The 27783-nt window shown below is 57.4% G+C and overlaps 1 protein-coding gene across 23 annotated transcripts; it reads right to left on the bottom strand.

Annotated features, from left to right (window-relative positions):
• Positions 1-450: 450 nt before the first annotated feature.
• Positions 451-27475, bottom strand: TNIP1 (TNFAIP3 interacting protein 1). Of its 23 annotated transcripts, none has more exons than XM_068959470.1 (18): positions 27247-27475; positions 14923-15070; positions 13419-13544; positions 11674-11762; positions 11097-11165; positions 7161-7352; positions 6743-6837; positions 6568-6649; positions 6198-6287; positions 5810-5875; positions 5482-5613; positions 5273-5401; positions 4612-4734; positions 4145-4270; positions 3405-3470; positions 2986-3180; positions 2572-2662; positions 451-1874 (listed from the first exon to the last, which is right to left on the bottom strand). In XM_068959470.1, exons 1-18 carry the CDS (start codon positions 27451-27453, stop codon positions 1642-1644), a joined length of 2259 nt encoding a protein of 752 aa, XP_068815571.1. In that variant the 5' UTR covers positions 27454-27475; the 3' UTR covers positions 451-1641. The 23 variants fall into 23 exon arrangements, with proteins under 23 accessions (XP_068815571.1, XP_068815580.1, XP_068815574.1 ...); XM_068959479.1 differs by having other exon boundaries at positions 451-1989; positions 27247-27474; XM_068959473.1 differs by having other exon boundaries at positions 451-1984; positions 3405-3485; positions 27247-27473.
• Positions 27476-27783: the final 308 nt, after the last annotated feature.

Below are 27783 nucleotides of genomic sequence, written 5' to 3'. Positions count from 1 at the left end.
ACGGAGACATACGAGTGACCGGCTGCTGCTGAGTGCTTCTGCTCTGGGTCACGTCACACCAGGTGGGCCAGGCTCCAGGCACCAGGCCAAGAGCTGGGTAAGCGGTAGTCACGTAAGCCTTGTACTCCAGCACTGCCCTGGGCCAGGAGTCCCAAAAGGAGCCCCCAGAGGCTCTCAGGCCTTTTGAAACAAGTTAGACACGTGATCTGCTTGTTCAATTCCTGCTCCTACGACCGCAGCGTGGGGCCACGGCCTCCCCCCTGCGCTGACCTGCTGCACGCAGTGCTGCGGGGCAGCGTTGAGTGGCAGGTCCAGCGCGTGGGGTCACACAGGATGAGTGTGGCAGGATGCTCTGAGGGCTGATGACAGCCCCCACAACACCCAGAGCTGGGGATTACACGATAGGTGAGCTGCAGTCACCCCAACCCAGACCAGACTGGGGCCCAGATGGAAAATCTCCAGCCAGTTTATTAAGGATTACTGCAAACACATATTTATCATTACAGTTCCTAATGATTGGTTGCAGAGAAACCGACCAAACCAAGCCAAACCTTCCTTTAACTTGTACACAAGCCCCAGGCGTGTCCTGGTCTGAATGCAAGAATTATTTCTGTGCATTTGCCATGTCAGGGTCATTGCAAAACAAACGGGGAGTGGAACAGGTTTCAGTCCAGAGCACAAACAAGAGTGGAAAGCAGTAGGCCAAGCAGGCAGTGGAAGAGCCTAAGTACATGTTTCCTCTGTGCAGAGCAGGACCCTCGCTTGCTGCTGTAAATAGCATGGTTCACTAGGAGCAACAGCAACCAGCCTCTTACAGACGAGTATGTCTCAGCTCCATGCCTCCCTGCTGTCTTCCACGTGACAGCAGTTCTTACAGGAACAGTTTTACTCCAGACTTGTTTTCAGCTGGAGCACGATTTACTTTCTGCATTTGAGAAACTGGCCACAATCCAAGAGCAGCAGGAAATCGGAGATGGGAGACAGAGCAGGCAGCGTAGGGGGAGCATATTAGGAACCTTGGAAAAAACAGGCAGCAGGAGGGGAGTCCGGAGGACGTGGAGGACACAGGGCTAAAGCCAAAGCCCTGTTCTGACATCCTCACGCCTGCCTCCACGCTAACAGATGGGACTGCAGGTCAGGCTAGCGGCTACGTTTTGCAAAGTCGGCGTGTAGTGCCTGTCCCTGCAGCAGGTGGATAGCATTTGCTTGGGTAAATAAATACTGGAGTGCTTGGGGAGCAATTTGGTTCCCCTTGCATTTGCTCTGGGCATCAGACTACCTCTGAACACATCTGAAATAACAGTTTAAGCACAACTCCCACGTCGAGTCCTACAAAAACTTCTCCCGGGAAAGCATGCTTTCAGGATGAAAACAGACTCAGCTTAGCTTCAATCCTTAAATAAACACAAATACACCAAGCACCCTCAGCCCAGTCTGTGTCCACACAGGGTATGAACTTGCAACCTTGGGATCACCCGCTGACCAGGAGAGGTCCGTGCCATCAGCTTGCAGAAACGTTCATCAAGGGGAAGAACTGTATCATGTTCTGCGATGAATCTCCTGGAACATGAGAAGCTCCTGGCGTGCAGTCCTGGCAAACGCCTGCTCTCCTTCCCCGAAAACCTTGTCTTCCTCGTTCAGCTATAGAAAGCTGGGCATCAAATTCAAGCCCAATACGTTGCCAGGAAGGAGATGGCCACGCGGAGCTGTCTGTGCTCTCTGCAGGAGACTCTGCTGCAAGAGCATCTCCAGTCCCTCCTTTGCCTCCGTGCACATTCCTCCCCGCGAACTCCTGCTGGAGCCGTTCCAGGCCACGAGCACGTGCCATATACACCATGTGTATATGCACAGGGGCAAATAGCCGGAGGAAGGTCCTAGATATATATACACAGGCACACACACACATCCTACTTTTCTTCTGCCTTTAGCCTGTATCACAACACAGTTAAAACAGCCCTGCGCGTTATGGTAATCCGGGACCCGCCTGTTCTGAGATACAAAAGACAATGGCATTGTGTGAATACTGCACTTTAACCGTCTTCGCTCTCAAACTGCTCAAAGCTGCATGACAAATGGGGCGGGAGGCTGAGGCACCTTGCCAAGAGCCCTGTGGGCAGGATGCCATCTTTGGGCTGGCCGTACGCCAGCTCTGGGCCCAGCTGGCTATTACCACCCTCCCCTTCGAGCCCTGGCACTAAGCAGGCACGCTGTAAACCTATGGGCTGCTTCGGCTCAGGCCCGTTTCTGTCTCCAAGCGTTGCCTGGATTATCATGTGCGGAGGCAGAATCCTTGCTGGCCTCTCGGTGCGTTGGCTTGGCTAACTTGCATTCGCAAGATGGGGCTGTTCTGCTGCTGCCAGAGGACGGGACAGGGAAGGGGAACAGAGCAGAAACTACCCTCGTGGAAGGGATGGGCACTGGGCACAGCAGAATCACTGCCTCACTCCTCTGATCAGAGATGGAGTTTGGAGGGAAAGAGCTATTGCCTGAAAAACTCTGTGCCCCCTTTGAGCCTTCACTCGACTTCACTCTCCTCTCCCATCCCTCCCGATCCAACCCTCCGTGCCTTACCCAAGTCCTTGGGGACCGGTTTCATCCCAGCCACTGCCTGGGCGTTCTGGCTCCGAGACATCGCGCAGGGTGGGCGCCAGGGGTACTCTGGCTGGAACAGGGGACAGGGAAACATCGAATTACCACACATGTAAATCAACAAGCCTGTTCTTTCTGTATTGAATTGCTGCGACACAGGAAGAGGAGGATGAGGGGGAAAGAGGGCTGAGCATTTGCATGCCAACAGGACATGCACGCTCAGTTCCCTGCTTGGTGACTCTCTCCCCACGCAACCTCGGAGGAGCTGCTCACTCTGCAATGAGCCCAGTCCTGTTCGCATGGGACAGCCCAGCAGGGCAGGCACTGGCTGCCCAAACACCTCCCAAAACTGCAGAAAGAGGAGACTGGGGATGCAGGGGCAAAGGAGATACTCACTGGAGCGAAGTGGTGGAAGTTTTGTCCCGGCGCGTGCTCGCCTGGCATTGCTGGTGGGTATCGGATCTGCTGCCAGTCGTCAAAGCCGTGGTACATGGGGTGAGCCACAGGGGGACTGTACTGGTACTGATACATGGGGCAAGCAGGGGCCAGTGGCCCCGGCAGCGGCTCGGGGTGCAGTCTCTCACCAGAAGCCTGTGAAGAGCCGGGAGAGATGCTGAAGAGCACTGGGGGCAGCCACTGATACAAACCACCACCAGGACCCAGATCTACCTCTCCGAGGCGTGCCCCAAACCCACGCAGCCCGACAGCAAACGAGGGGCTACTGCCAGGACTTGCTGGCCAGCCCGCAGCTCCGCAGCCCCTCTCCCACACCAGCCCCTCTGGTCAGGGCCAGGAAGGCTTTCCATCCTCCCTACCTGCTTGTGCTGTTTCAGCAGCTTCTTCAGCTTCTCCTTCTCCTCCTTCTCCCGCTGGCAGTCGTCCTTGGAGACACGCAGCTGGGAGTGAGGGGGGAGGTTAGCGTGGAGCCTACCCTACCAGCCCCATCCCATGTCCATGGGGCAGGGGATGCTGCAAGGCCCTGCAGACCTGCCCACACCAGGGAATAAAACCCCAGGCCAACAGTGGGGAGCTGTGGTTATAGCCAAGGCTCTCCCAGCCTTCCCTCTGGAGAGGGAGAGGACAGGAGACAGGCTGTTTTTTGGCACAGTGACAGCCATGGGCTGCCCCTCTCCTGTGCTTATAGGTTCCCCAAGTCAGCCCCACAGATGACTAGCAAGAGGAAGAAGAAAGTGCAGGGAGATGGCCTCAAATCCCTTCCTGGGGGCACAGCCAGCTCCCACTCACTGGTGACACCTGCCTCACAAAAGGAGGCCTTTCTCTGCCAGGCCAGATGGGAGCTTCGCACCACTCATACACTACAGGTCCAAACCAACCTCAGCCCTCCCAGGCCCTCCCCAGCTGGCTCCAGCAGAGACAAGAGGAAGGGAAACAACTGCTCTGGCCTTTCTGCTTCCTCCTCACTCCCTCCTCCAAGGTAGAAACGGCGACCCCAGTGCTGTCGGGGGCTGTAACACTGGGGATGAGCATCTCTAATTCGCCCTGCAAGGGACCCTGGGGCTCCTGGGAGCTGCCAGTGGTGCACAGCGCTGCTCACCTGGTTGTTGGAGACTGCCAGTTGCTTCTGCAGCTTCTCCAGCTGCTGCTTCAGCTCTTCCTTCTCCTCGTTCATCCTCTCCCTGTCACTCCTTTCCCGCTGGAAGTCCTCCTCAAAGATTTTCACCTGGCAGAGGGAAGGGATATGGGTGCACCCAGCTGAGGGCAGATTCCTCTCTCCAAGCACACACCATTGCTGTGTTATTGTCCTTGTCCCCACAGGCTAAGCCAAGCTCCAGGCAGGTACATTAGCATTACAGCCCACGGCTGCAGTGCCTCCAGCTAAGGCCTGGAGGATCCTGTGCTCAGCAGCTGACTCCCACCCCCACCCCCAGCACAGACATCTGCTAGGGCTCCCGGGCTGCTCCAAGCCATGCCGGGCTCTGTGCCGGGGGGAGCCAGGGCTCTTTGCTACCTCTCAGCCTCTGTCAGTTCTGTGGGAGCAGGGGCTGCTCTGCCCTGCCCTACCTGCTGCTTGAGGAGCTCATTCTGGGTCAGCAGCTCCTGCCGTGGCATCTTCCCAACTGGCTCCGCAGCAGTGGCAAAGGTGGGTGGTGGAGAGGCCTGGACATTCAGGGCCTCCTCTAGTGCCTGAGGAGGGAGAGGAGGAGCAGGGAGAGCAGTCAGAGCAAAGCGCTGTGCAGGCAACATCTCCAGAGGGCCATAGTGCCCAGCGCTGGAAGCGGGTATAAACAAGCTGAGCAATCCCCTCATTGGGAGGAAGGACGCTCAGGAAGCTGAGCATCCTTTCCCAGAGAGCCTAGAGGGATGCGGTCAGCTCTGTCCCACACAGGCTCCCTCTGTTGCCTCCCCCCGGAGAGGTGGTGAGCGTGGAGCAGCAGATGCTACTAGGCATGGTCCCAAAGGAGCCACAGTTGGCTGCCACCCAGACGAGGCTCTTTGCCATGGTGCAGGCACCTCCTTCCAGGCCTCCTAGGCAAGGAGCTACAGGTGGGGGCATCTGAGGAGGCTTAGAAGGCTGAGCTCCACAGCACTGGTACCTCCTGGGCTCAGTGCTGGGCAGAGGCAGGAAAGGGTGGAACAGGGTCAGTTTGGGAGTCGAGAGAGCAGAAGAGGCTGGAGAGCATAAAAGACACTTTGCAAGGACCAGCTGTGTCACAGGCCTCACCTTGTTCAGCCTCTGGATCTCTTTCTCCTGGTACTCTCTCTGCTTGGTGACAGGAGCCAGCTGCTCCTGCAGGAACCGCATCCTCTGCTGCAGGTCCCTCACCTCTGTGGCCAGCCTGTCCTTCTCCGCCTGGAAGAGCCGGGAGGGAAATCAGCCAGGGGAGGGCGACAGGGCTGGCAGCTCCCCACAGCCTTTCCCAAGGGACTCGCCTCCTCCGTTTCAATCCTGGATTTGGCCAGGAGCAGCTTGCGGTCAAAATCCCGTTGCTTCTGCTCCCGCTCTGACTCCAGCTCAGTCAGCGCTCTCTGCGCCTCAGCCAGCTTCTGGCGCAGATCTGTTATCTGCCAGGAGGGAAGGGGACATTGGTCTCTTGAGCTCCAGTGGCGGGAGCAGACGGGCCTGTACTAGAGGTAGAACGAGCAGAGCAGGGCACGGACAGCACCCCAACATCTTCCCTGACACTCAGTCTCTTCTGAGTCTCCCCACCCCACACGTGGCTAGACGTGCAAACAGCCTTGAGCGCTGGGCCTTACTCACCTTCTGCTCGTACTGCTGCTTCATGGATCGGAAGTGCTGATCCCACTGCTTATTGACCTCCAGCAGCTGCAGGGAGGAAGGGCTGGGTGAACGCGAGCCCAGGCCCAGCCCCAAGTAAGGCGCAGCCCTGCATTAGCCCTGAACAGCCTCCTGTTACTCTCCACAAACCCACTGCAAAAACACCTTAGGAATGAGCTGAGTGGAGATCCCTGCTCCAGGCAGCACTTTCCTGCTGCTCCACAGCCCTTCCTCTGGCCTCCGCACCACCACCAGTCTCACCAGCGCAACCTCAGCTGCATGCGCCACAGTTCAATCCAACCCCACTCCCCCCTCCTTGTTGGTGCCTCCCTCAGGCAGCCTGGCAGCTCACCCTGGCATCGAGCCTCACCTCGTTGCGCTGGTGCTCCAGGATCTTCACTTTCTTCTCCTTGGCCTCCAGCCCTCCTCTGCCTGGCACCTTCTCCACCATGGTCCCACTCTGGTGGAAGCACACACACAGGCACCCTCAGGACTTTTGCAGAGGCCAGGCAGAGAAATCAGCTAAACATAAACAACTTTGCATGCCACTGCCTCCAACCCCAACCCCCAAGTTCCTAAACAGTTGCACCAGTCACGCTGGGACAAACTGAAGGACAGGGTTCCTGTTTAAAATCAGCCCATGCAGATATTTGCCAGTGTGATTTGTAGGCTTCCCCGCTTCCTTCCCAGCTCTCTCCAAGGGCAGCGCTGCTGGGGTAGCAGAGGGGCTGTCCCATTACCTGCTGCTGCTCGGCACCTTCCCTCTTTGCATTTTCCTTGCTGCTCAGCGTCACCATCCTCCGGAGCTCCTGGTTCTCACATCTGCAGGGCAGAGACAGCCTCGGTCAAGTGGGGAGAAACATCCGGGGCAGCCAGGAGAGCAGCTCCATCCCCTATCCCATCAGCCACCCTCACCTGAGCTTCTCCAGGGCCTGGTTTCTCTGCTCCAGGTCCCTCTCCAGCTTGGCTCGCAGCTCCTCGTTCTCATTGCGCAGCTGCTCACACAGTGTCTGCGGGGCAAATGCTGGCAGTGTGAGGCTCCTTGAGGCACCAACACAGGCGAATGCCCTCCCTTTAACAAGGCTGATGGCCCCAAGAGCCTCCCTGGCCACCTAGCTTCCGCCGAGCCCCAGCTCTGCTACCAGACCCAGAGTGTGGCTGCCGGGAGAGTACCATCCCCAGGAACCAGCTCCTTGGCTGGCAGCAGCAAGGGGGCTCAGGGAAGGGGCCCACAGCAGACAGGGGCAGGATGGAGCAGGGCAGCACAAGGACAAGGAAGGCTTGGTAGAAAAAAGGAAAAACCCGGGGAAGACCCCAGTGAGCCCTCACTCACCTGTAGGAGTGATGTCCTCTGCTCATTCTTGTGCACCTTGGAGGCCAGGCGGTTGAACTCAGAGGCCATGTGGCCCAGGCGCATGAAGACCTGGTTCTTGCTGGCCTCCTCGGTGCAGACACTCAGCGTGCTCTCCAGGCGCTGCAGCTGGGGCAGCAGGTTGGTGTCCTCATTTGGCAGCTGCTCTAAGTCCTACGGATGGAAGGGGATGAAGCATGGTCAGCTCAGTTCAGGGAGCGCTGCCAGGTTCCCTCTTGTGGCAGGTCTGCGTTGCCCCTCTCTGGGCCATGGCAGGGAACCGGCCCAGCACTGAGCACCGGGCTGCATTTCCGCCCTGCTCTTAGCTGCATTTCAGCCCTCTCCTTGCAGCTCACTTGCACATCTCCCTCTAGTGGCATCTGGGCCTGCAGGCTACTCTGCCCTCACTGCACCCCAAAAGCACCTTCTCAAAACCCACAAGTCGTGCTCTGCTGACCTCCTCCTGCTTCTTTGCCACCCATCTGCCCCGTGCAGGAAACAAGACACAGAGGGGATCGTCACAATCACCTGCTCTGACGTCCTCTGTAGCAACACGCAGCTTTCCTGCTCTCCAATCTGCTACATTTGAAACTGTCAACAATGAAGACTCTACAGTAACTCTGGGTATAAAGCAGATACAAACCATATCTGCTTTATAAAGGTTTGATTCCCAGCCATTGGACCTGGATAGGCCAAGTGCCTGGGTGGCAGGTGGCAGTACCAAAACAGCTTCCCCAGCCCATCCATACCTCATTCCCCTTGAAAACCTATGCAGACCAAGTTTCTAACTCTTTTATAGTAAAGAAAGTAACTCCATTTCCTACCCCCTTCTCTTTCCTGAACTCGCCCACACCAGTACCCTAAAACACCCTTCTAGAGCAGTGGAGCAGCAATACTAGATCAGACAGAAATCTCTCCACTGTGACTTGAGACTGTCCTTTCCCCACAGCTCCGGTCATCGCGGCCCTTTTGGGCCCTGGCTCGCTCTGGGAGCTGCGGTTTGTCTGCAGGCTCCCTGTCCCTCCAGGAGAGGGTCCCTGTGTTTCTTACCCCATACGGCAACCTGCGCACCGTGCTTGCTGTACCAGATGTCAGCCGTGTGCCACATCCGTAAGGATTTGATTAATTGCACCCACCCAACCGCGCAGCGCAAGGCATGCTGGCGGCTGCCTGCAGACAGCACTCCACTCGCCGCAGGCTCGCTACACTGCCACGGCACACGTGCGCTGCGGACAGGTCTGCGACCCGGGACGGAGGGGCCCTCTGAGCTGGGGGGCCACTCGGCAGGCGCCGCAGCCAGCCCCAGGCTCAGGCTGCCTCTCCCCACAGCAACCCAGCGGCGCTGCTCCCAAACCTCCCCCCCGACGGCTCAGCGCCGCCGAGGCCCATCTGCAGCTAACCCAAACAGCAACCAGGAAAGCAGGGAAACCGCTCTGCTGCCCCCAGGCCCCGAGCGAGCTGAGGTTAAAGCAGGAGAGGCCTGACCCTGCAGTGCCCAGCACAGGCTCGCTAAACCACCAGCACGAACACGTAGGGACTCCTCGCCGGGGGCACCGGGACATGCCGGTTCTCCCTCCCCAGCAGAAATGAGGTGTCGTCTGACCCTGTGTAAGAACGGAGCCCCTGAGCGCCTCCAGCCTACTCCGAGTGGGTCTGGGCTGCCTCCTCCCTGCCCTGCGCTCCCTCCTCCCTGCCCCGCGCTCCCTCCCCTCTCCTTTGGGTCTGCAAAGGTCTCTGTTTCCCCTCCGCCCTCAGCTCAGGGACGGTCTTATCCCAGCCTGTACCTCCTTCCTCTCCTCTTCTGGCATCGCTCTGCAGCTCCCCTGTCCACCGTGACACGGCAGGCGCCGGGCAATCCAGGCTCTTGGGCGCACAGCAGTCAAGAGCAAAAACGTGCTGGATTTAAGCCGTGGCCGGTGAGAGCCCAGGTCACGGCACGCCTGCCAGCGTCACCGCGCACACCCACCTACGCACAGCACACGCCAGCGCCAGCGCCCCGGCCGCCGTGCCGTAACCGGCTGCCCTCCATTGTTGTGGGTGATTAACTCCTGCATTGCCTTGGAGACCTGCAGCACTGTGTGCACAACACGGCCGGGCCCTGGTGCGGCAGCCCGCGCTGCGGCACAGCGCCGGTGGCCTCCCGCGCCAGGCAGGAGGTGGGGAAGGGCTGGCACACCTCCGCCCGCACCGCTCCCAGCCCCGCTGAGTCACCCTGCACGCACCCCACCGTCCTCGGAAACTCCTGTGGGGCGAGAGGCCGAGAGCGTCCCCAGCTGCCCGGCCCTGGGGTTTACGGCCCCGATACTGCCATCGGGGAGCCCGTGGAGAGGGTGCGTTAGGGGGCCCGGGACAGCCAGCTCCTTCCACCAACGCCGGCTGGCGAGAGGAGGCCGCCAGGACCCAAGCTCGGCCAGGAGAGCCGAGCAGGCAGAGCTGCCGCAAGACCCACGTGGGGCCTGGAGCGGGACATGAGCACAGCGCTGAGCCACCCAGAGGGTCTGGTGTTCCCCAGCTGCGTCCCAGTGCCTCTTCCCGCAGATCTGACGTGACCCAGCACAGACCCCGACACTGCCTCGCTTTTCAGAGGTGACAGTGGTGGCAAACGCAAACTGGCATGTGTAACGAGAGCGCTTCCTCTTCCTGCCCCACGCACCGCCGCGGTGTGGCACGTGTTGATTTTCATCCCATTCGAGCGCTGGAGTGGCTAGGCCAGCTAGGGGCTGCGGGGCTGGACTCCCCTGCCCCTGCTCACACCGCTTGCAGCACACACAAGGGCCTTCATGAAGCAACCTGGGACCCAGGGAGGGGACAGGACATGGTACCCCAGCTGAGAGGACATTCAGATTGCAGCAAACAGAGCTGGCAAACACACCTGGGCTGGGGCAGACCCTGTCAGCAACAGTGGAGGCAGAGAGAATAAACCCAGTCTCCCCATCCCGTGTGGGAATGGGGAGGCGAGCATCCGAGCATCACCAACAGCTCCTCAGCTCATCGCAGCCCTTCCCATCCCTGTCCCATGGTGCTTGGAGGCACCAGTGTCCCCGGCTGGCTGGTGTCGCTTGCTGGTGCTCACGGTGCCAGGGCAACCGGCAGCCAGGCTATTCGCATACAGGAGCGAGAAGCCCTTCGAAAGCAGCTTCATGACTTCCCCCTTCTCTCATCTCCCTGCCTGGGCCAGGCGAGAGAAGTTGTACGCAGGGGTGCACGTGCCAGTCTTTGCGAGCCCTCTGCACCACAGCGAGACAGAGAGAGATGTGGGGAGGATCAGCCACGGGGCTGTACACTTCCCCTCCTGCCTGTGGACTGGCCAAGCCCCCTTCACTGTCATCAGCGAGGGAGGCTCTGCTGGACACCATGTGGCTACCATGGTGCCGCGCAGTCCCAGGAGCTGCAGGCATGCCTGGCTCTGCGTGCGCAGTTCCTCTGCAGATGCCTAGAGGAGGTCTGTTAGGAGGAAGGAGGCTGCCAACACTTCCTGCCCCACCATTACTTAGTAGAAGAGCCTGCAGCATCATCAGCCATGTCCCTGCCTTTATTTCTTCTCCTTCCCTTCTTGGTGAGGGCACTGGTAGGAGTTTCTCCAAGCTCAATGTCAGTTGGCTTGAGAGCAGTGTTGAACGCAACAGCACCTGCTCTCAGCATCGGGAATGCTGGAGCTGTGACCGTGCATCACTGCTCCCTTGCCCGCACGACCACGGCAACTCGCCCCTGGTGAAGGCCAGCGCAGAGAACAGCCCGAGCGCCCACTTCGACCCAGGCCTCCCAGCCCTGCGTGCACGCGCCACGCAGCCTGCCAACAGCTACGCTCCTGGGGCTCGACCCAGCCCCTTCGCTCCCACACACGCCCTCCGACGCACCCGGAGCCGATTCTCCACCTGCAGCCTGAGCAAGCTTCCCCAAGGCACCAGGGCCACTCACCGTTCTCCCGCTCGCCTGCAAAAACCCCTGTACTTCAGCAGGAACAATCTCAAACTCTGACGAGGAACCCTGCAACAGGAGGCACAAGGTCAGGTCCCCCCCAGCGAGGGAAAGGCAAACCTGCATGGAGGGAGAGACCTAGGGACAGCCAGGACAGGAGCATGGCCCAGTCCCAAGCTACCTCACCCCTCTGCACTCCTATAAGTCAACATGGCTTTGAGCATCTCTGACTTATTACAAAGATAATGCCACATATATGGGCAGTGAAAACCCAGAGGCTCCTAGGAAAGAGGTTTCCCAGGCTGCTATCCCTGGGGTTGGCCAGCTGCATGGGTGGCCCAGGGGTGCCCAGGGCCCTCAGTAACTGCAGCAGGTCCTGCCTTTGGTCACCAGCTCTGCAGCAGTATTGGCCCCTGCTGTCCTGGGAGCACAGGAGGGGGGAACAGCAGAGAAGCCGACTCCTGCAGATTTGTTCCTGTTCCTAGGGAACAAAGACTGCCGCCTCTTCTTCTAACCAGCCCGCCAGTCTCTCCCTCTGGGACATCTCAGAGCAAGCTCTTGCTTTCTCCAGACTCACACTCAGAGGAGACTTCCGTGCTTCTGCATTCGGCTGCTTCTGGGTATTGCCCGGAGTGGCTAGGGAGGAGCTGGGATCAGGGCCACCAGCTGTGGAAGGGAGAGAACATGGAGCCATAAGCGTTTTGCAGAGCAGGGTCTCTCCTCTCCTGCACAGGGATGCAGAGACCAGGACACACACGCTGTGAGGGAGGACACACACACTGTTTCCTCTCCGGCTATGGCGATGGGACAGAAACCTCCCAGCCTGCCTCCCTCCAGGAGAAGGGATGACAGTGCTGATTTGACTGAGCGCGACTGCGGCAGCAGTATCTTTCACTGGCTGCAGCTGATGGCTTGTGCCTGCCCTCTCTAAGCTTATCATGGGTACAACTAAACACAGCTCCACTGGCAGCAGTGGACACAGTGAAGGCTGGATTCTTCTTCATCTAACCACCTGCAGACTAGCATGCTCGGAGCAAAGTGGTTCAAGGACAAAGAAGAGAGCACGGGGCTGTACCTTGCTCCTCTCCGCCCAGGCCAACGGGTGCCAGGAGTAGGTGCCTTGGCAGAGCCCTGCCTGCCAGACCAACTAGCCCCGCTCCGCGCTTGCCCCAGCTTAAACCCAGCCAACAGCTGGCAGCGCAACGGGCAAGGCAGCACAACTTCCCCTTCAAAGGGGCAGCCCTCTGTCCCTGAGGGCACCAGCTCACGCCCCACAGGCAATTCCTCACTCATGCGGCTCTGCTGATGTCAAACAAAGCTGCAGAGATGCAGAGACTTTCCCAGTGGTTTTCACCCCCAGCAAATTAAACCCATGGGAAGGTAAGGCTCTGTCACCATTACCACTCTGCAAAACTGCTTTGCCTTAGGCAGCCTTAAATAAACGTTGACAGAAACTGATTTGGCTGCAGGAGCCCTGCTTATGTCAGGGCTCCCATCAGCTCCAGAAGACGACATCCCTGGCCAGCCCTTAAGCTGGCCTTGTTAAACTCGGCCTTACTAAACACACTCCTGAGAGCAGAGAAGGCTGCAGGCTGCCTTGAAACACACCCAAACACGCAACACTGACCTTGGTGGAGAGAAACACTCAACTTGGAGCCACCTCTGCTTTCCTTACTAAAGACAACTACTGCCCTGGCCCATGCCCCTGTGAGACTGAGCTCATTGCTAAGCAGCTGGAGAAGATTCAAGGAAACTCTGTGTTATGGTAGGATGATCTCTTCTTCCCATTACACCAGCGTGGCTTTGCCTTCCTGTTTCCACCAGCCATGAACTGGTGGTTTAGGAACCACCGCCTGCCAGTAAAGCTGTATCTGGCCTTTCCCAGGCCAGGGGAGCATGGGGACACATGGCCAGAGGAGCATGGACATCTACGCAGCTGCTCCAGAGGTGGCAGGAAATCCTGGGCAGTCGGCAGCCAGATGGGAGGGCACTTGTCACACACTGCTCACACCCCCCCTCCGTGCCCCTCCTCCGTGACTTTCCCAGGAACACGTCCCACCTGTGGGAAAGCAGTCAGCCTACCTCTTATGTGCGTTTCTGGCAACGAGGGAGACTCGTGCACGGGCAAAGCAAGCGAGAGAGCAACGTTGATGCAGTAAGTGCAAAGGAAGCCAAGTCTGGCCACTTAACAGAGAGGCGAGCACCCCTGAAGAGACCCTCATGGACATCTTCCAGACCCTGCGCTGCATCCTCTCCCTTCCCCTGAGCTCAGGATCCTCAGCCATCGGGTTATCCCTCCTCGGTGGGCCTCCCACCTCCTACCTCCTGTTTCTGCAACCAGTTTCTCCAAGGAAGATGACGCCATCAGCATTTCTTTGTCCTTCACGAGGTCCTCCACCTTCTGCCGCAGCTTGGATGCCTCCATCTGGGACTCTTCCAGCAGCTCTCCTGTTGCGGGCAACAAAAAGAGTCTCATGTTCCCCTGTGCGCACCCTCCCTTCCAAGTGCCTGCCCTGGAGCAGCTGCATCAGTCAGCACCAATCCTCTCTGCTCAGGGACAGGAGGAGAGGAAAAGCCCAGCACAGTCTTTTTTCATCTAAAACCAGCTCTTCCTGGTCAATTCTTACAGCAGAGCTACATCTATGGCTCACGGGCTGCAGAGTGCCCCAAGCTGACACAAGGAGGACAGGTCACAGGAGACGGAACTGCGGCACTGCTTCTCTCAAAAGTCTTCTCCTCTTTCCAGGAGAGCCTGTTTTAAGCCTGGATGATATGGGGTCCAGCCCTCAAGCTGTGGGATCCGGCACAAACAATCCAACCCTCTCCCCATCCCAGGCAGCTACGCCCAAGCTAGCAGGTTTCAGTCACAGGTAGGGGCATGGAACACACAACGGGAATCACAAAGCAAATGGAAATTCAATTGCAGAAGTAGGACTTGAAACCGGAAGCTGGGTCACCAGACCAAAAGCAAAAACAGAGGCGGGTGGAGGAAGGCGGCCAGGAAGGAGAAAGGGGATGGCACTATTCGTCTAGGGCATCTCAGCACTGGCACATCCCTGCTGCTGCGGATTTCTGCTGCCGATGCTTGCAGACAGCAATACTCGTGTCTATGTTGTGCAGGGATCTCCCAGCATCAGGGTCCTGCAAGCACAATTCAGTCTCTGAGCAGCACCCAGGAAAAGCGCCTGATCAGATGGGGGTTGCAGGAAGCAAGGGCTTTAGTTGAAAGCTGGACATATGCTGGTTTTCTATGATCTGCCACTTCAGGGCTCCAGGGGAGCTAACCTTACTTCCACCGCTTCCCCCTTTTCTCAGCCGTTTGTCACACTGCAATGCAGCCCAGGAGTTTAGCAAAGACTTTGGGCCCATCTACGAACGTGCAATGTCTCTCTGCACCCCACCATGAAAAAGCCCAGAAATCCTGCTTGACTCACTGAGAGGGTGAGGGCTTTGCTTTGCTACTGCCATACTACTAAGATCCCTGGCTTCTTAGTGCCCTTCTTAGTGGATGGAGCAAGAAAACCGTTGTGCTCCTTGGACGCAGGCTAGGCTGCCAGGCAGAGGCTGTTGGAAGAAGGCAACAGGCTCCCCAGAAGGCAAACCTCATCCTCCACCCAGCAGCAATTACCTATGGACTTTATCCCCTGCATCTTCTCCTTCAGCCGGGTGTTCTCTTCCACCAGCTGCTCAAAGGTCACGGATCCTTTTTCCTCCATCCCCCCACCAGGATCGTAGATGCGGTAGGGTCCTCTCCCTTCCATGTCTGCTGTTTAATTGCCTACCTCCCAACCAGACATCCCTGCAAGGCAACAAAACATAACATCACCTTTCCTGGTCCCGGCCAACGTCGCAGTCCCCTCAGTACGACCACGCAGGGCGTCGCGGGGCCCGGGTCTCGCAGGTGCTGACACTGTGACTCCCACGGGTACTAATGCTGCAGCTCCTGTGCTGGCAGAGGTAGCGCTGCTCACTGGCTGGAGCAGAGAGCTGCGTCAGGTGAAGGCACTTCCCTCTGGTCTCCACTCAAGCCTGCCTCGCTTTGGGTGAACGTGCCAGAGTGACTCACACCCATGAGAAATGTCACGCGAGGCAGCATCACCAGCAAACCCCGATCAGGGATGACTCCCGCCTCCACGAGGCACAGGAATCCCCAAAAAGGAGCTGCCCCAGCAGCTGCTCTGCTCCCACATCCCCATGGGGACAGGGCCCACTGACCCAGGGGTGTCTGCCTGTGTTAATGCATATCCATACACCATCACTGGGGGCAGCTCTACCCACTGCAAGACATCTTGAGGGGGCACAAACATTTGTGAAGGGCTGTAACGAGAAAGACACTTTCTACAGCTGCAAAAGCCTTAACCCGCATGGGCAAAGAGCAGCCTGGGAAACCATAGCAGCAGCGGTATCTGCAGGGCGATTTGGGCAGGATATTTTGCTACGGGCGACTGGTTGCTCAGCTTAGACCCCTATGAACCATGGGTTTCTTCTACGTTTGGCAGGATGATCAAAAGGCAACTGGTTCCTTTTAAGTTTTGGGAGTTATAGCAAGAGGTTCTGGGAAACAGATCTGGGGTGTTTGGGCTTTTGTTTTCTCACATAGGCTTTTTTCCTTATAAAGCTGAAAGCAATTGAAATGAAAGAACATTACTTCCATGTTTTATAATTTCTTGCCATATGTCAGGGCAAACAAACTCCAAATCAGACCAACATATCCAACCTGCCCAAATCTTACCAAAAAGCTCCTCCATTAAAAATAGATTTCCACAAGTACTTGTCACCAGAGGAAAAAAAGAGTCAGAGGGTGAAAATTAAAATAAACCAAATCCTTTTACTCTGTTCTCGAGTGTCCAGCACGTGCCACAAGACAGAGCTATGTTGGACTTGAAGTGAGAAACTGGGACTGCAGTGTGTGGGGAACAAAAAGGCCAGGTGAGCTGATGAGAGCACTGCATCCCACCAGGAGCTCCTTGCACTGGCCCAGCGCAGGAGCAGCTTCACCAGCAGGTCCATGGGACGAGCCCACCAGTGGCCAGGCCAGGCCAGGCCGAATTAATCAGAGAAACCATTTGCCTGCAGAATGGCTTCCAAGAGCTTATTGAAATGAGACTCCTAGAAATATCTAGGTGAATGCTTGTCAGGGAGCAAGGAACGAGGAAGGAAATACCCACATATGGTGCAGAATATGTGCTTTTTTCAAACTCCTTGCACTTGTGGGTCTCCAAGTCCTCCCTCCTGCTGAGCAGGTTTTCTGCCCCAGCTGTCTGTCCTGCCCTTTTCTTGGGGGTGATAAAGTAGCTGCTGTGAATTACAGCCTGACTTATTGAAAAACCAAAACAAAACACAACTCTGATGCCATTTGTGTCAATACCAGAGCCTATAAACCGTGGCCGCTCTGCAGCTGAGGTGTCCCCGCGGGGGCGATGCGGGGTCTGGGGCAGCTGGAGCCGGGGCAGGGCAGGACGCGGCTCTCCCTGCGATGCCGGCTGCCGGGGAGCACAGCCGCAGAGCGGGGCCAAAACTCCCGTGGGCGCTTCCTCAACTGCTTTTCCTCCCCGTATAAGGCTGTTGCTGCCTCCGGATGTTGTGAACTCGCGAACGGGAGGGGGTTGAGCGGGGTCATTCTGAAAGGGGAAGGTGGGACGCTCATACCCGAAACCATCTCGACCTCACACCAATGTTCACATCACGAGCGATTCGGGCCGGCCCGGCCCGAGACACGGGGCTGATCCCCGAGACCAGGTTACATAACCTGTCTGCCAGGGAGAACCGGGGACTTTCCAGATGACAACCGCCACCTGGCAGGATCCGCAACCAGATAATTACACATGAGCTCACCGGGGACACGTCCTCGGGAGCCGCAGCCAGCCTGCTCGCCGGGAGCGGCTCGGGAGGCGTGCCACTCACCACCGCGTCCCTTTGGGGACGAGGCGCCTCGTGGGCACGCTTCGCCCCGCAGCACGGCGGGCAGGCTGCGCTGGGCACCAAGCACGTCCGACTGCCGCTTGCGGAGCGGCTCGCCAGAGGCGGAGGGCTGAAAGGCGGCACTTTGGGAGATGCAAGGACCAGATGCCGCAGCGCGATCCCTCTATTCCTCTGCTAACAAGCTCGATCCCACCTATCTGCACCGTGTGTCAGGTCTCACCTTCCTGCTGCTCTTTGGATGCTGCCAAACACCATCTCTGCATGGAGACCTCTCACACCATCATCTGCAGCGGAGAAGCCGCCACAGCCCCATACAGGGAGACTGAAACCTTGTTTGAAGCGATGAAGGTGGTGAAAGCACTGAGAGCTGCTGGCTCTCAGCTGGTGCCAGGGGTGGGCTGAGTAAAGGCTATTTCTGGAGCGTACAAGCAGCTGACAGGAAGCTGAAGAAGAACCGAGGCGGTTTCTGTGCCGCTGACCTCTCGCAGTGAGCGAGGCATCACACGGCAGTGGGAAGTATTGCCACGGGTGTCGTGAAATCCCCCTTCTCTCCCCGCCAGGGAGATGCATGCAGGTGAAGAAAACTCACTAAGCAGGAGGCCAGCCTGCGGGCAGGAACGAGGACACCACGGGGCGCCGGTGTGACGGTGCACAGCGCCTGGGGACTCTACAGCACACCCACTGCAGGGAAGGAGAGGACCAAACATGCTACCTGTCGAGCCTGCTGGAGAGCGGGGACAGTGTCCGTCTCCTGCCAGCCGCGCTGCCCTCCTGCCCCCCCAGCACATCAGTCCCCGGCACATCAGAGCCTGCAAGGCGACGGCAGCATGAAACAGCTCAACCTGAACCAGAATGATCTGCACTAACTGCGTTACCTGTCTGCAGAGCTCACTTACTAAGGCCTGATGTTTTTTTCAGCTGGAGGAAGCCACCAAAAGCCTCTGGCCTGGAGTAGTCTCAGTTCGCATGGTTTTATCATGGATCTCTCTACCCAAGGGCCATCCCAAAGTGTGGTATGGTCTCTGCCAAGATGACACATCCAGTTTTAGGCACCAACCCTGCAGAAGGGTGTGCATCGGCGGGAGGGAGAACAGGGGGGACAGTCAGAGTAAGATGACAGGAAGGCTCACTGAGCGGTGGCTTAGCCTGAAGGAGAGATGACAGGGATGGGGACACGGGAGCAGTTTTCAAATACATAAACAGCAGCTGCAAAGAGGAACTGAATTATCCCCAGCTGACACAAGGCCAGATAAGACATGAAATAACCAGCCAACACGATATGGCAAGAAGGAAGGGTTTCCGCAATTCTCTGAGCCTGGCAGCAGAGCCAGCTGGGCACTGCGAGGGTTTGCCCAGGGAGACGGTGGAGCCCTCACTACTGGTGGGGTTGAGAAACAGCTCAATTTCTGTAAGGGATTGCTAGGACAGAGCTGCCACACTTGGGGCAGGAGCACGGGCCAGGTCACTGTGAGGTCCCTTCCAGCCCTGGTTGTCTACGTTTTCTTTTTAAAGTCCTGACTGTTGAAATTCAAGATTTGAAATGAAAATTTCATGTTTCATTGAAAACAACGGGGGGGGATGAAAGAGAAGAAGATAGACAAGTTTCCAACTATAGTTAGAAACGTAAAGAAAGCATGATCACGCACAGGCTCCAAAAACCCAAACAACTACCACCACCATAAAACACTTCTCTCTTGGTGAATCTATAATTTTTAAGCTGATCTCAGAGTCGTGGGTGCTCATGCACAATGACGAACACAGACTAGCCCAGATTGCCCTGTGAGTGGGCCAGCCAGGGACCGCTGGCCGTCCAGAAGCCGTGCAGGCGTATCACCGTGGCTCTGTGCCCAGGCACTAATCAGCTCAGAGCCAGGGCTAATTAACCCAGATGCAGCATCAGACTAATTGCAGTTACAGCGTTGCCAGGAGCATAGCCTTGGTGCAGCAATGCTGCCCTCCTGCTCTTTCTAGCTAGCAGCAGAGGAGCCCACGAGCACCGGAGCTCCTCAGCCCTACGGCAAAGCGAAGCAAAGCATGCTGGCTTTCGGGTGGGTTGGTCGGGGTTTTTTTTTTTTTTTTTTTTAAACAACCACCCAGGTCCTCCTAGCAACTCCCCTCCGGTCACAGGACTCTCTCTGAGGATGGAGGCAGAAAACCCTGCAGCAGACCCAAAGGGAGAGGCTGCGAGACGCCGCGGTTGCTCACCAGCGGTTTGAGTTTCAGCTGCCCGTGGGTGGGCACCAGGTTGCAAGTGTGGCACCGAGACCTTTAGATAGTAAATTTTTATGATAACTCAGCAAAAGGAGAGAATGACAAAGTGAGTGGGCAGGGGACACTCCAGGGCAAAGATGAAAGTGGTTAGTATTTAAATAGCTGCATTGTGGCTCTGTCACTGCCTACAGGGAAAACAAGGCAGGGGCTCACGTAGGGCAGAAGGGAGGCTCATCTCCCTCCTCCAGAGAAGGCCGACAGATATGGGGACTGAGGGCTGCCCTGCCCAGGCTGCAGGAAGAGCCTCCGACTCCCAGTGAGGCTGCCGGGGGGAGCCACGTGGGTCTGAACCAGCGTGGACATGCCACTAAAAGCCAGCTAAAGATGCACAGCCCCGAGACCCATGGGCAGGGATGGCTCCTTGGCCAAAGGCCCATGCAGAAAACAGCAAGGCGCTCTCTGCAGGGCCCGAGTGCACAAAGCTCTCTGCATCCAGCCAGGCACTGGCTTTCTCTTCTGTCCCCCTCTAAATCCCGCTCTGGGAAATTGTGGGGTATTTGCGCATCAGCGGCAAACATACTTCACTTGCCTCTCAGGGACCCCAATGCTCAGAGGCGAGCTGCTCTCCCAGTTTCAGCAGCTCTAAGGCCAACGCAGGCCAGGAGTTTTTCCACTTTCCTCCAGAATTCACCGCATTTAGTGTGCGCTTCGCCTTAGATATAGCCATTTTCAGACTTGTCTCCCCGGTCATTAGGAAATACCTGCATCACTGCCAGAGCAGCGAGGATTAGTGCTGCAGCCCCAGCCACTCCGCGGCCAGCAAGGCAGGAGCAGCAACGAGAATAGCCCCTGCTCTAAAACACCAAACCGCCACAGACACACAGGCAGAGGATGCCAACCCCGCGCAGCAGGCGGGCTGGCGCCCGGGGGTGACTGACACAGTCGTGGGAGCTTTCCTTCAGGCATCTGAGGTTGAAGGTAGCAAGGTGCAGTACGAAAGGAGAAATCACCATCGGGCAGGGACGGGTCAAGTAAAGGGAGCTTGTTGAGGGGACTTCCTGAAGCCCTTTGTGTTCTTCCTTAGACTTGGATTAGAGCCAAGTGAGGAGGAAGAAACACCTTCCTCCCTCCCCGCACACATCGGTGCTTTGGGGTTGTAAAGGAAGCCCTGAAGAGCCCGAGCAGGAGGGAGGTCCCAGCCACAGCCAGAGCTCGCTGCTCGCGATCGATCGCGCCGTCCCCTGCGCAGCCCCTCTCCCGAGGGACGGCCCGGCCCTCGGACCGCGCACGGCAGTCCTGCCGCCGGGCCCAGGGCAAGCCGTGGGCTCGGCAGGCTGAGCAGCCCGGCGCTCCCCCGTCCCGCGAGCATGAGGCGCCGTCTGGGGTGGGCGGCCCGGCCCTTACGCAGAATGGGGTTTTCCTTATCCCGAGGAGCGCCCGTTCCGGGGAAGTCTCCTCCCTGCCAGGAATGCGCAGGGCGAAAGTGATCCTCTGCACGCCGACAGCATTGTTCTCCCATGACGAGGCGGCCAGTCTCCCGAAGATGGAAAGCAAAAGCCGGTCAGAGTTTGGTTTTTGTTCGTTTTACTGGAAAACAGTAAAACGTCACAGCCCTCTTTTCCTCCATAGAGCTCCTGCAGCTCTATCCCAGAGCAGGGACAAAAATTCCTGGACTACCACGCGGGCCTCATTTGCAGGGATACAAAGGCAAAGCTCGATTTAGGAACAAGCAGTAAGGAGGGTTTCTGGGCACTGCAAGCCACTGCGATGGGGATGAAAAAAAAGCATTAAAGTAGACCTTACGTGACTCCAACATTCATGTTTTAAAAGGGAAAGGTCTGAACCTTTGCCTGGAGCATCTTTTCTTCCCAGCCCAGATCAAGGGCTGGCTGCAGAGAGCATGTGGGAAAGGCAAGAGCCATATCCAAAACACAACAGAAGTTACAGATGTGTTGGGAGAGGTCAGGGAAAAGGGGAATCCCCAGGAACGAGGGAGCCGATGGAGCGAACACAACTCCCACAGCGCTGCTGCGCTCAGGCCGTAGCCCAGGCAAGCCTGCCGACCGGCCCGCAGACACTGCTCTGGCCAGCCTGGCTGCAAACCAGCTCTTCCACGTGGGAAAGTTTCCAAAGTTTGCAAATGTGTTTCTACTTCCCAGGGTACAAAAGTAAGGCCTTTCGGAGTGCTGCAAGAAATTCCCGCTGCCAGGAAGACGCCAGACAGGAGGCCTAGGCAGAAAGGTCAAGCTCTGCTCCGCAGCGGGCAGGGCTGGGTAGCTCTTCTCGCTCAGCTGGGCAGGTCCTGCCTGCTCCCTCTCAGCCACAGCGACAGCACTCAGTTCAGAAATCCCATCCTGACCTGAGAAATTTTCCTCCTGCAAAGGCTCCACAATGACGTTTCTTGCAAGGAAGACTATTTGCTTCAGTTGCATCTCTTTATAAATCCAGCATTCAGGCTCGGGTTTATGAACGTATACAATGATATGTAACTGCAGAGTTACTTGCCACAGGACACGGCCTTCTAATTAGGCAGCAACACGAACGAGAGCCACCAAGATTCAGCGGTGGTGCTCCCATGGGACGTCCAGCCCCCACAGCATGATGCTGTCTTACCCCATGGTGCTGCGACCCCGTTTTCTGCTGGACGCCTCGACTGATATCCACTCTATTTCTTTTCCCTGCAGAGCTCCAGTAGCTACCACTGCTACTAGTCACCACATTCAAGAACAGAGCAAGACACAGATACTATTTTCCTTGTGGCTCTTGTAGCTCTATAGAGCACCAGGACAAGCCAAGCTGCTCCTATTCAATTTGGAGTGCTTCAGCCACAGAAGGACCTGAGCAGCAAAAGACACTGGCATCGAGGTTATCTTTGAGACCCAAAGTGTGAGAACTGTTATTTTGAAATGAAATCTGCACTCTTACAAGAGGAGATGGTGTAGCTTCCTCCACCCATGAGTGTTTTGTATCAGCTGCTGGCAAGCAATGATCCACAGCCCCATGCTAAATAGGTCTTCTGTTTCATGTAGGTCAGGCTGAAAGGGCATTGTAAGACTTCTTGCAGAGCCAGAAATGATGCCAAAGGCTTAAAAATCTTTCTTATTGCTTTCTTTGCCTTGCCACATAGACAGTTCTCAAGGACATACCTTGCTGGAGCGTTCTTGTCTCCAGCATTCGCTCCAGTGCTCAAAGTCCATTGTCCCCGTTCTAGCACGTTCTGTCTTTGCCAGAGGCTGCAAGTGAAATTTGCTCTTCAGAAGAGCTTGTGGCAGCAGAACACCTCTTACTTGCTTAAATACACAGAAATAATAAGCTAAAGGGAAAGGCTGCATTTCCTCCCACACCACTTACAATACAGGATGGCAACCAGGGCACAGAGGAACAGGACAGCAAAGCCTGCGAGAGGCAACAACTCCCAGGTGCTGATTCCCACCAAACTCTCAATCCCACCCGCAGTTTTATTCTCCCACAAAGAGGAGCTGACAAGCAGCATCTTTTCTCTCCCGCCCTTACCAGTGGCCTTAACTTTAAATTAAGGGAGGGGAGATGGGAATGCAAGTCACACCCCACCTTTGCAATGCTGCTGACCTCTGACTATAGCACACTCTGCCTTCCATATCTGCTGGAAACACAGAAGCAACACCCTTCCCTCCCTCCCCAGATCAGCCCTGCTTATGCCAGCACAAAACCTCCCAGCAGATCCATATGCCTTTGCATCGGTAGGGCCGCACCGCCAAGCATCACCTGCTCCACACGTCTGCTGAGTAATCCTGCCTTACAGCACCGTATGCTACTGCTGCACCAGCACCCGCTCTTCTGGTGCGATCCCAGCCAGATGAGTAAAGCGAGTAATTTCCCCAAAGACATTGTCAGCACCTATATATAGAACACTGCTCTGTAGGCTGTAGGAAACCGTATGCCCAGCTTGCAACCAAAAAGCCCTCCAAGGGCAGCGGGAAAGCACAGGCAACACAGGCGCTCCCATCCTCACCTCTATTACTCCAAAACGTGAATTTGCACCACGCTGCACAGATGGAGACACGCAGCCAGACCAGATAAGTTCACAACACCTGGAATGCCAAGCTGGGACTCACCAGGCAAAACTCACAGACAGAGGAAAACAGCACTGACTGGAGGCACGCGAGAGTCTTGTCCATTGAGCTAAGGCTCCAGCACCTTGGGGCGCTGGCTTGTGAGGGGCGTTTCCAGGCACAGGGACAATGCGAGTAAATAATCTTGTACGACTCCCAGCTGGTAAGCCTGGAAGATCAGTCTGACATCTATGCATATTCCCTCCCCAAGTGGAAATCTTAAGCCCAGAAATAGTCTGAAAGTAAATTGATGGGTCTTGAGAAACACTGGGATTGCATAACCAAAAGCAAGGGGTGGAGCGAACCCTGAATTTCTCCGTGATGGAGTAATAAAGTGGTGTAGAACAGGGCTGTCAAGCCCAAGGGGCCAAAAACCCATGAGTCAAGTCCCTAAAACTGTAAAAACAGAGAAATTCTCAATGAATATGTTTTAGAGGCATTCCCCCCCCCATCTAGTATTGCCACACTTAGCGATTTCAAGCTTTCCTCTGCAACCGCAAGCGCTAGAGACTTGAAAGAAAAGACAAATTCTCATGCTACTGCACACAAGGAGTTGGAGCATTAGCGGACACCACCGAGCTCCGCAGGGCTGACAGTAAATGAGTGAGAGCTACCAACACTCCAGGAACCTGGAAACGTGAGCCACTCGGCCCCAGCAGCTATTACTCCCCGTTTTGGGGATGGGAAACCGAAGCACGCAACGAGCCCAAGACGTCAGGGCTCGTCCCAAGGCAAACCTCAGCGCAGCCAGCAATTTCCTGGTCCTCACTGGGATTTCACTGTGAGTTAGCTCACGTAGATGGAGACTCACCCTCTGCCCAGGGAGGGGAAAGTGGTTAAATACATCCCAACAGGTATAAAAGCTGGCGGTGCCCCCACGAAGAGCGCCCAGCTCTGCCACAGGGACGGGCGCAGCGCCGGAGGGCGAGGGTGCGCCAGGGACCGGCACGTCCCGCGGGCAAGGGCATCTCCCAGCGCCCTGGCCACCTCTCCGGGAGCAGGTGGCCTCCCCAAGGCTGCAGCACCTGCTTCCACAAACCGTGGGGAAATCCGGGGATATTTTTAGCCCTTTTTTATAGGGCGCGTGAGGCAGGCGCCAGCCGGCTCCACCACGGGCAGGCCCTCGGGGCTGGCTGTCCGGGCACCTCAGAGCCAGATAAACACGCAGCACAACAGGGCAAGAACGAGCGCTTTGGCGGCAGCCGTGGTGGCGGGGGGCTGCCGAGGGCTCCCCGGGCCCCTGGACCCGCCGGCACGCACGACTCGGGGACGCCCGAGTTACTGCCGGCAGGGAGATGCCATTTTGGTCGCTGGCTCCCCTGGTGAGCGGGACCTCCCTGTGCATGGGGAGCCTCCCCAGGGACACCAGCGCCCCCCGGGCCGGGGACCCCCGCGGGACCTCGGCTCGCCAGGCAGCAGGGCCCCCATGGGGAAACACCGCCAGCCCCGACGAGCACCCCGTGTGCGGGCAGGGGCCGGAGGGTACCGGGACGGGGGCCGGAACCCTCCCCAAAGCACACCCTCCCCGGCCCGCGACGGGAACCGGGGGGGGGGTGGGTCCGGACCCCCTCCCCAAAGCACACCCTCCCCACGACGGGAACCGGGGGGGGGGTGGGTCCGGACCCCCTCCCCAAAGCACACCCTCCCCGCGACGGGAACCGGGGGGGGGGGGTGGGTCCGGACCCCCTCCCCAAAGCACACCCTCCCCGCGACGGGAACCGGGGGGGGGGGTGGGTCCGGACCCCCTCCCCAAAACACACCCTCCCCGCGACGGGAACCGGGGGGGGGTAGGTCCGGACCTCCTCCCCAAAACACACCCTCCCCGCGACGGGAGCCGGGGGGGAGGGGGCCGGACCCCCTCCCCAAAACACACCCTCCCCGCGACGGGAACCGGGGGGGAGGGGGCCGGACCCCCTCCCCAAAGCACACCCTCCCCGCGACGGGAACCGGGGGGGGGAGGGGGCCGGACCCCCTCCCCAAAGCACACCTTCCCCGCGACGGGAACCTGGGGGGGGGGGTGGGTCCGGACCCCCTCCCCAAAGCACACCCTCCCCGCGACGGGAACCGGGGGGGGGCTGGACCCCCTCCCCAAAACACACGCTGACCCGGGACGGGGGAGGCAGGACCCCCCCCCGCGCTCAGTACCCAGTGCCCAAGCAGGACCCGCCAGGGCGCAGCCCCCCCCCCCCCCCGGCGCGGACCCACCTGCCCGGTGCCGGTGCCGGTGCCCCCACGGCCGCCCCTGCCTGCACAGGAGGAAGCGGTGAGGGGCGGCAGGACCCGCCCCCGGGAAATTCCCAGCCTGACGGACAAGCCCCGCAGCCAATCAGCGCGGGGCGGCGGGTATATAAAGAGGCCGGGCGGGAGGCCGCTGCGGCGGGTGGGGTTTGGCTGCGTGTTGGTGCTCGGTGCAGGCCTTCGCGGCCGTCCCTCCACCGCGGCGCGGGGTCCTTGCTCCGCGAAGGCAGCCTGGTGTCCCGGGGGCTTTTTCCTCTCGGCCCTCGAGGCCCCAGAGTGCTAGGCCAAGCTATGCTGTGGTCAGGGTGAGGGCAGGGGTCATGGAGGAGCCCAGCTCCCCAGGGAGGCAGTGGGGAGAGCTGAGCTGTGGCACCTCCACCACCTCAGGGGAGGGTCTTCTGCCTCCGGGGTGTTGGGTAAAAATAGTAGAAAAAGGCAACCGAGGAAGCTTTGGAGCGCTCTGCTGCATAGCCCTAGCTGGATAGTGGTGGGCATCTGATGCTGCAGAGGTGGCTACTGGGGCTTGCAGCGGTGCCATGCTCCCTCCTTGGCTGTGCTGCCCCGGCAGAGGAGCGCTGCATGCCCCGAAGGCAGCCTGTGCTCTCCTTCCTGCTCACAGGCCATCCCAGGGCTACCAGCTATTTCCTCATTAGCAGCTGAGGCAGAGAGAATTCCCCTCTGAGGCAAGAGGAGTTTGTCCGTCTGCCTTAAGTTATGTGAAAACAATTACCACCCTCCAGCTGGAGTGTTTATTGTTAGTGATTCTTCTCCTTAGTGCTGCTGCTCTGATAATTGCATGTTCATGAACGTGCAAACAAGCTAGAGGAGCAAGGACCGTGAGGAATGCCTTCTGGTTTCACATAGGTGTTTGGGACTTGCCCGCTAGCTACCTGACTTTCTTTCCTGTGTTTGTTTTCCCACAAGAAAGGTGTTACACAATATATACAGAAAAGCAGAAACAGAGAAACCCCATTATAAGCAAACATGCTACTTGCTCTGCCTATACCGTTGGCTTTTCCTCCTGCCTCTAGCTGGCTGCTACTGGGTTCTCTCAAAGGTGTCCTTTGCTGGATATTGTGCTGGTTTCCAGCTGCCCCAACCCTGGCTTCCTGCTCAGCTGTGTTCAGACAGCTCTGTTACTTCTTGGCAATTAGAGGTTTTGGGGCACTATCTGGGTAATAAAGAATAAAAAAATAAAATCCTTCCCCTGACTATTCTTAGCTGCAACCAGAACGTTGCCCTTGAAGCCTGGCTGGGTTGTAGAGCTCAGTGGGTGCTGAGACCCTGATGGGCTGTTTGGCTGTTCTCATGTCCAAGATCTTAAATGAGGATGAGAGAGGGAAGTGTGGCTGCGCTCTGGAGCTGAGCGCAGGGCCCTGATTGCAATCCATATGCACCCGTGAACAGAGAAAACCTTTGCTTTTGTTCCCCAAATGGCTTGTAAATGCTCAGAAAACCTGACTTCAAAGCTAAACGTAGTCCCACAGAACCAGAAAGCATCTTCTTTATAAGGCAGTGTCTCAGCCTGCAAAAAATAGACAAACTCCACTCTATTTCTGTAAGGAGACAAGAGGCGGTGATACAGCTCTTATTTCCAGCGTTCCACACTGACAACCTAAAAGCTGCCTCCCTTCCCCTCAGCTCCATCTCAGACACATTCACACCAAGAAAAGCACTGTGCTACTCACCTGATTGGGGCATGGAGGGGCTCGAGGAGGGAGAGCCCTTTGGTCCAGGCACTCTCCAGCTGCAATCCCCAAATGCAGGAAGGCTGGCCCAGCTGAGTTTACTTTTAGGCATGGAGAAGGGGAATTCCCCATGATGGAGGCCCCAGACAGCCTCTGCGTGGTTTTGATAGGGAGCCAGGCACCATTTAAAGGGCTCTCCTTTGCCATTCTTTCCACACAAAGGGGGCAGCTGAACAGTGTCAGGTTATTAGTCAGCGGAGGCTGGGAGGAAGGGGGCCGTCATCGAGGCTGGTGATTCACTTATAGACTACTAGAAAGGCTGGTTACATCATTTTTGTCGCCTGATTTCTGAGCAACTCAACCAGGTTCACAAATGCTTCATGCTTCTCCCCAAGGAACCTGTTGCATCTTGTGGGGAAATGTTGTCATTGTCCATCCCACGTTTCCATCGCAAACATGCCATTTTTGGCTGTCTCTGGACCCAGAACAGGAGGATGCTTCTCAATAGGAGAGTAGGGAAGAGCTGGCTCCACTGGT

This window comes from Struthio camelus, chromosome 13, assembly GCF_040807025.1.
Source record: "Struthio camelus isolate bStrCam1 chromosome 13, bStrCam1.hap1, whole genome shotgun sequence".
Classification (NCBI taxonomy): Eukaryota; Metazoa; Chordata; class Aves; order Struthioniformes; family Struthionidae; genus Struthio; species Struthio camelus.
This window is presented reverse-complemented; position numbering and strand designations above follow the sequence as displayed.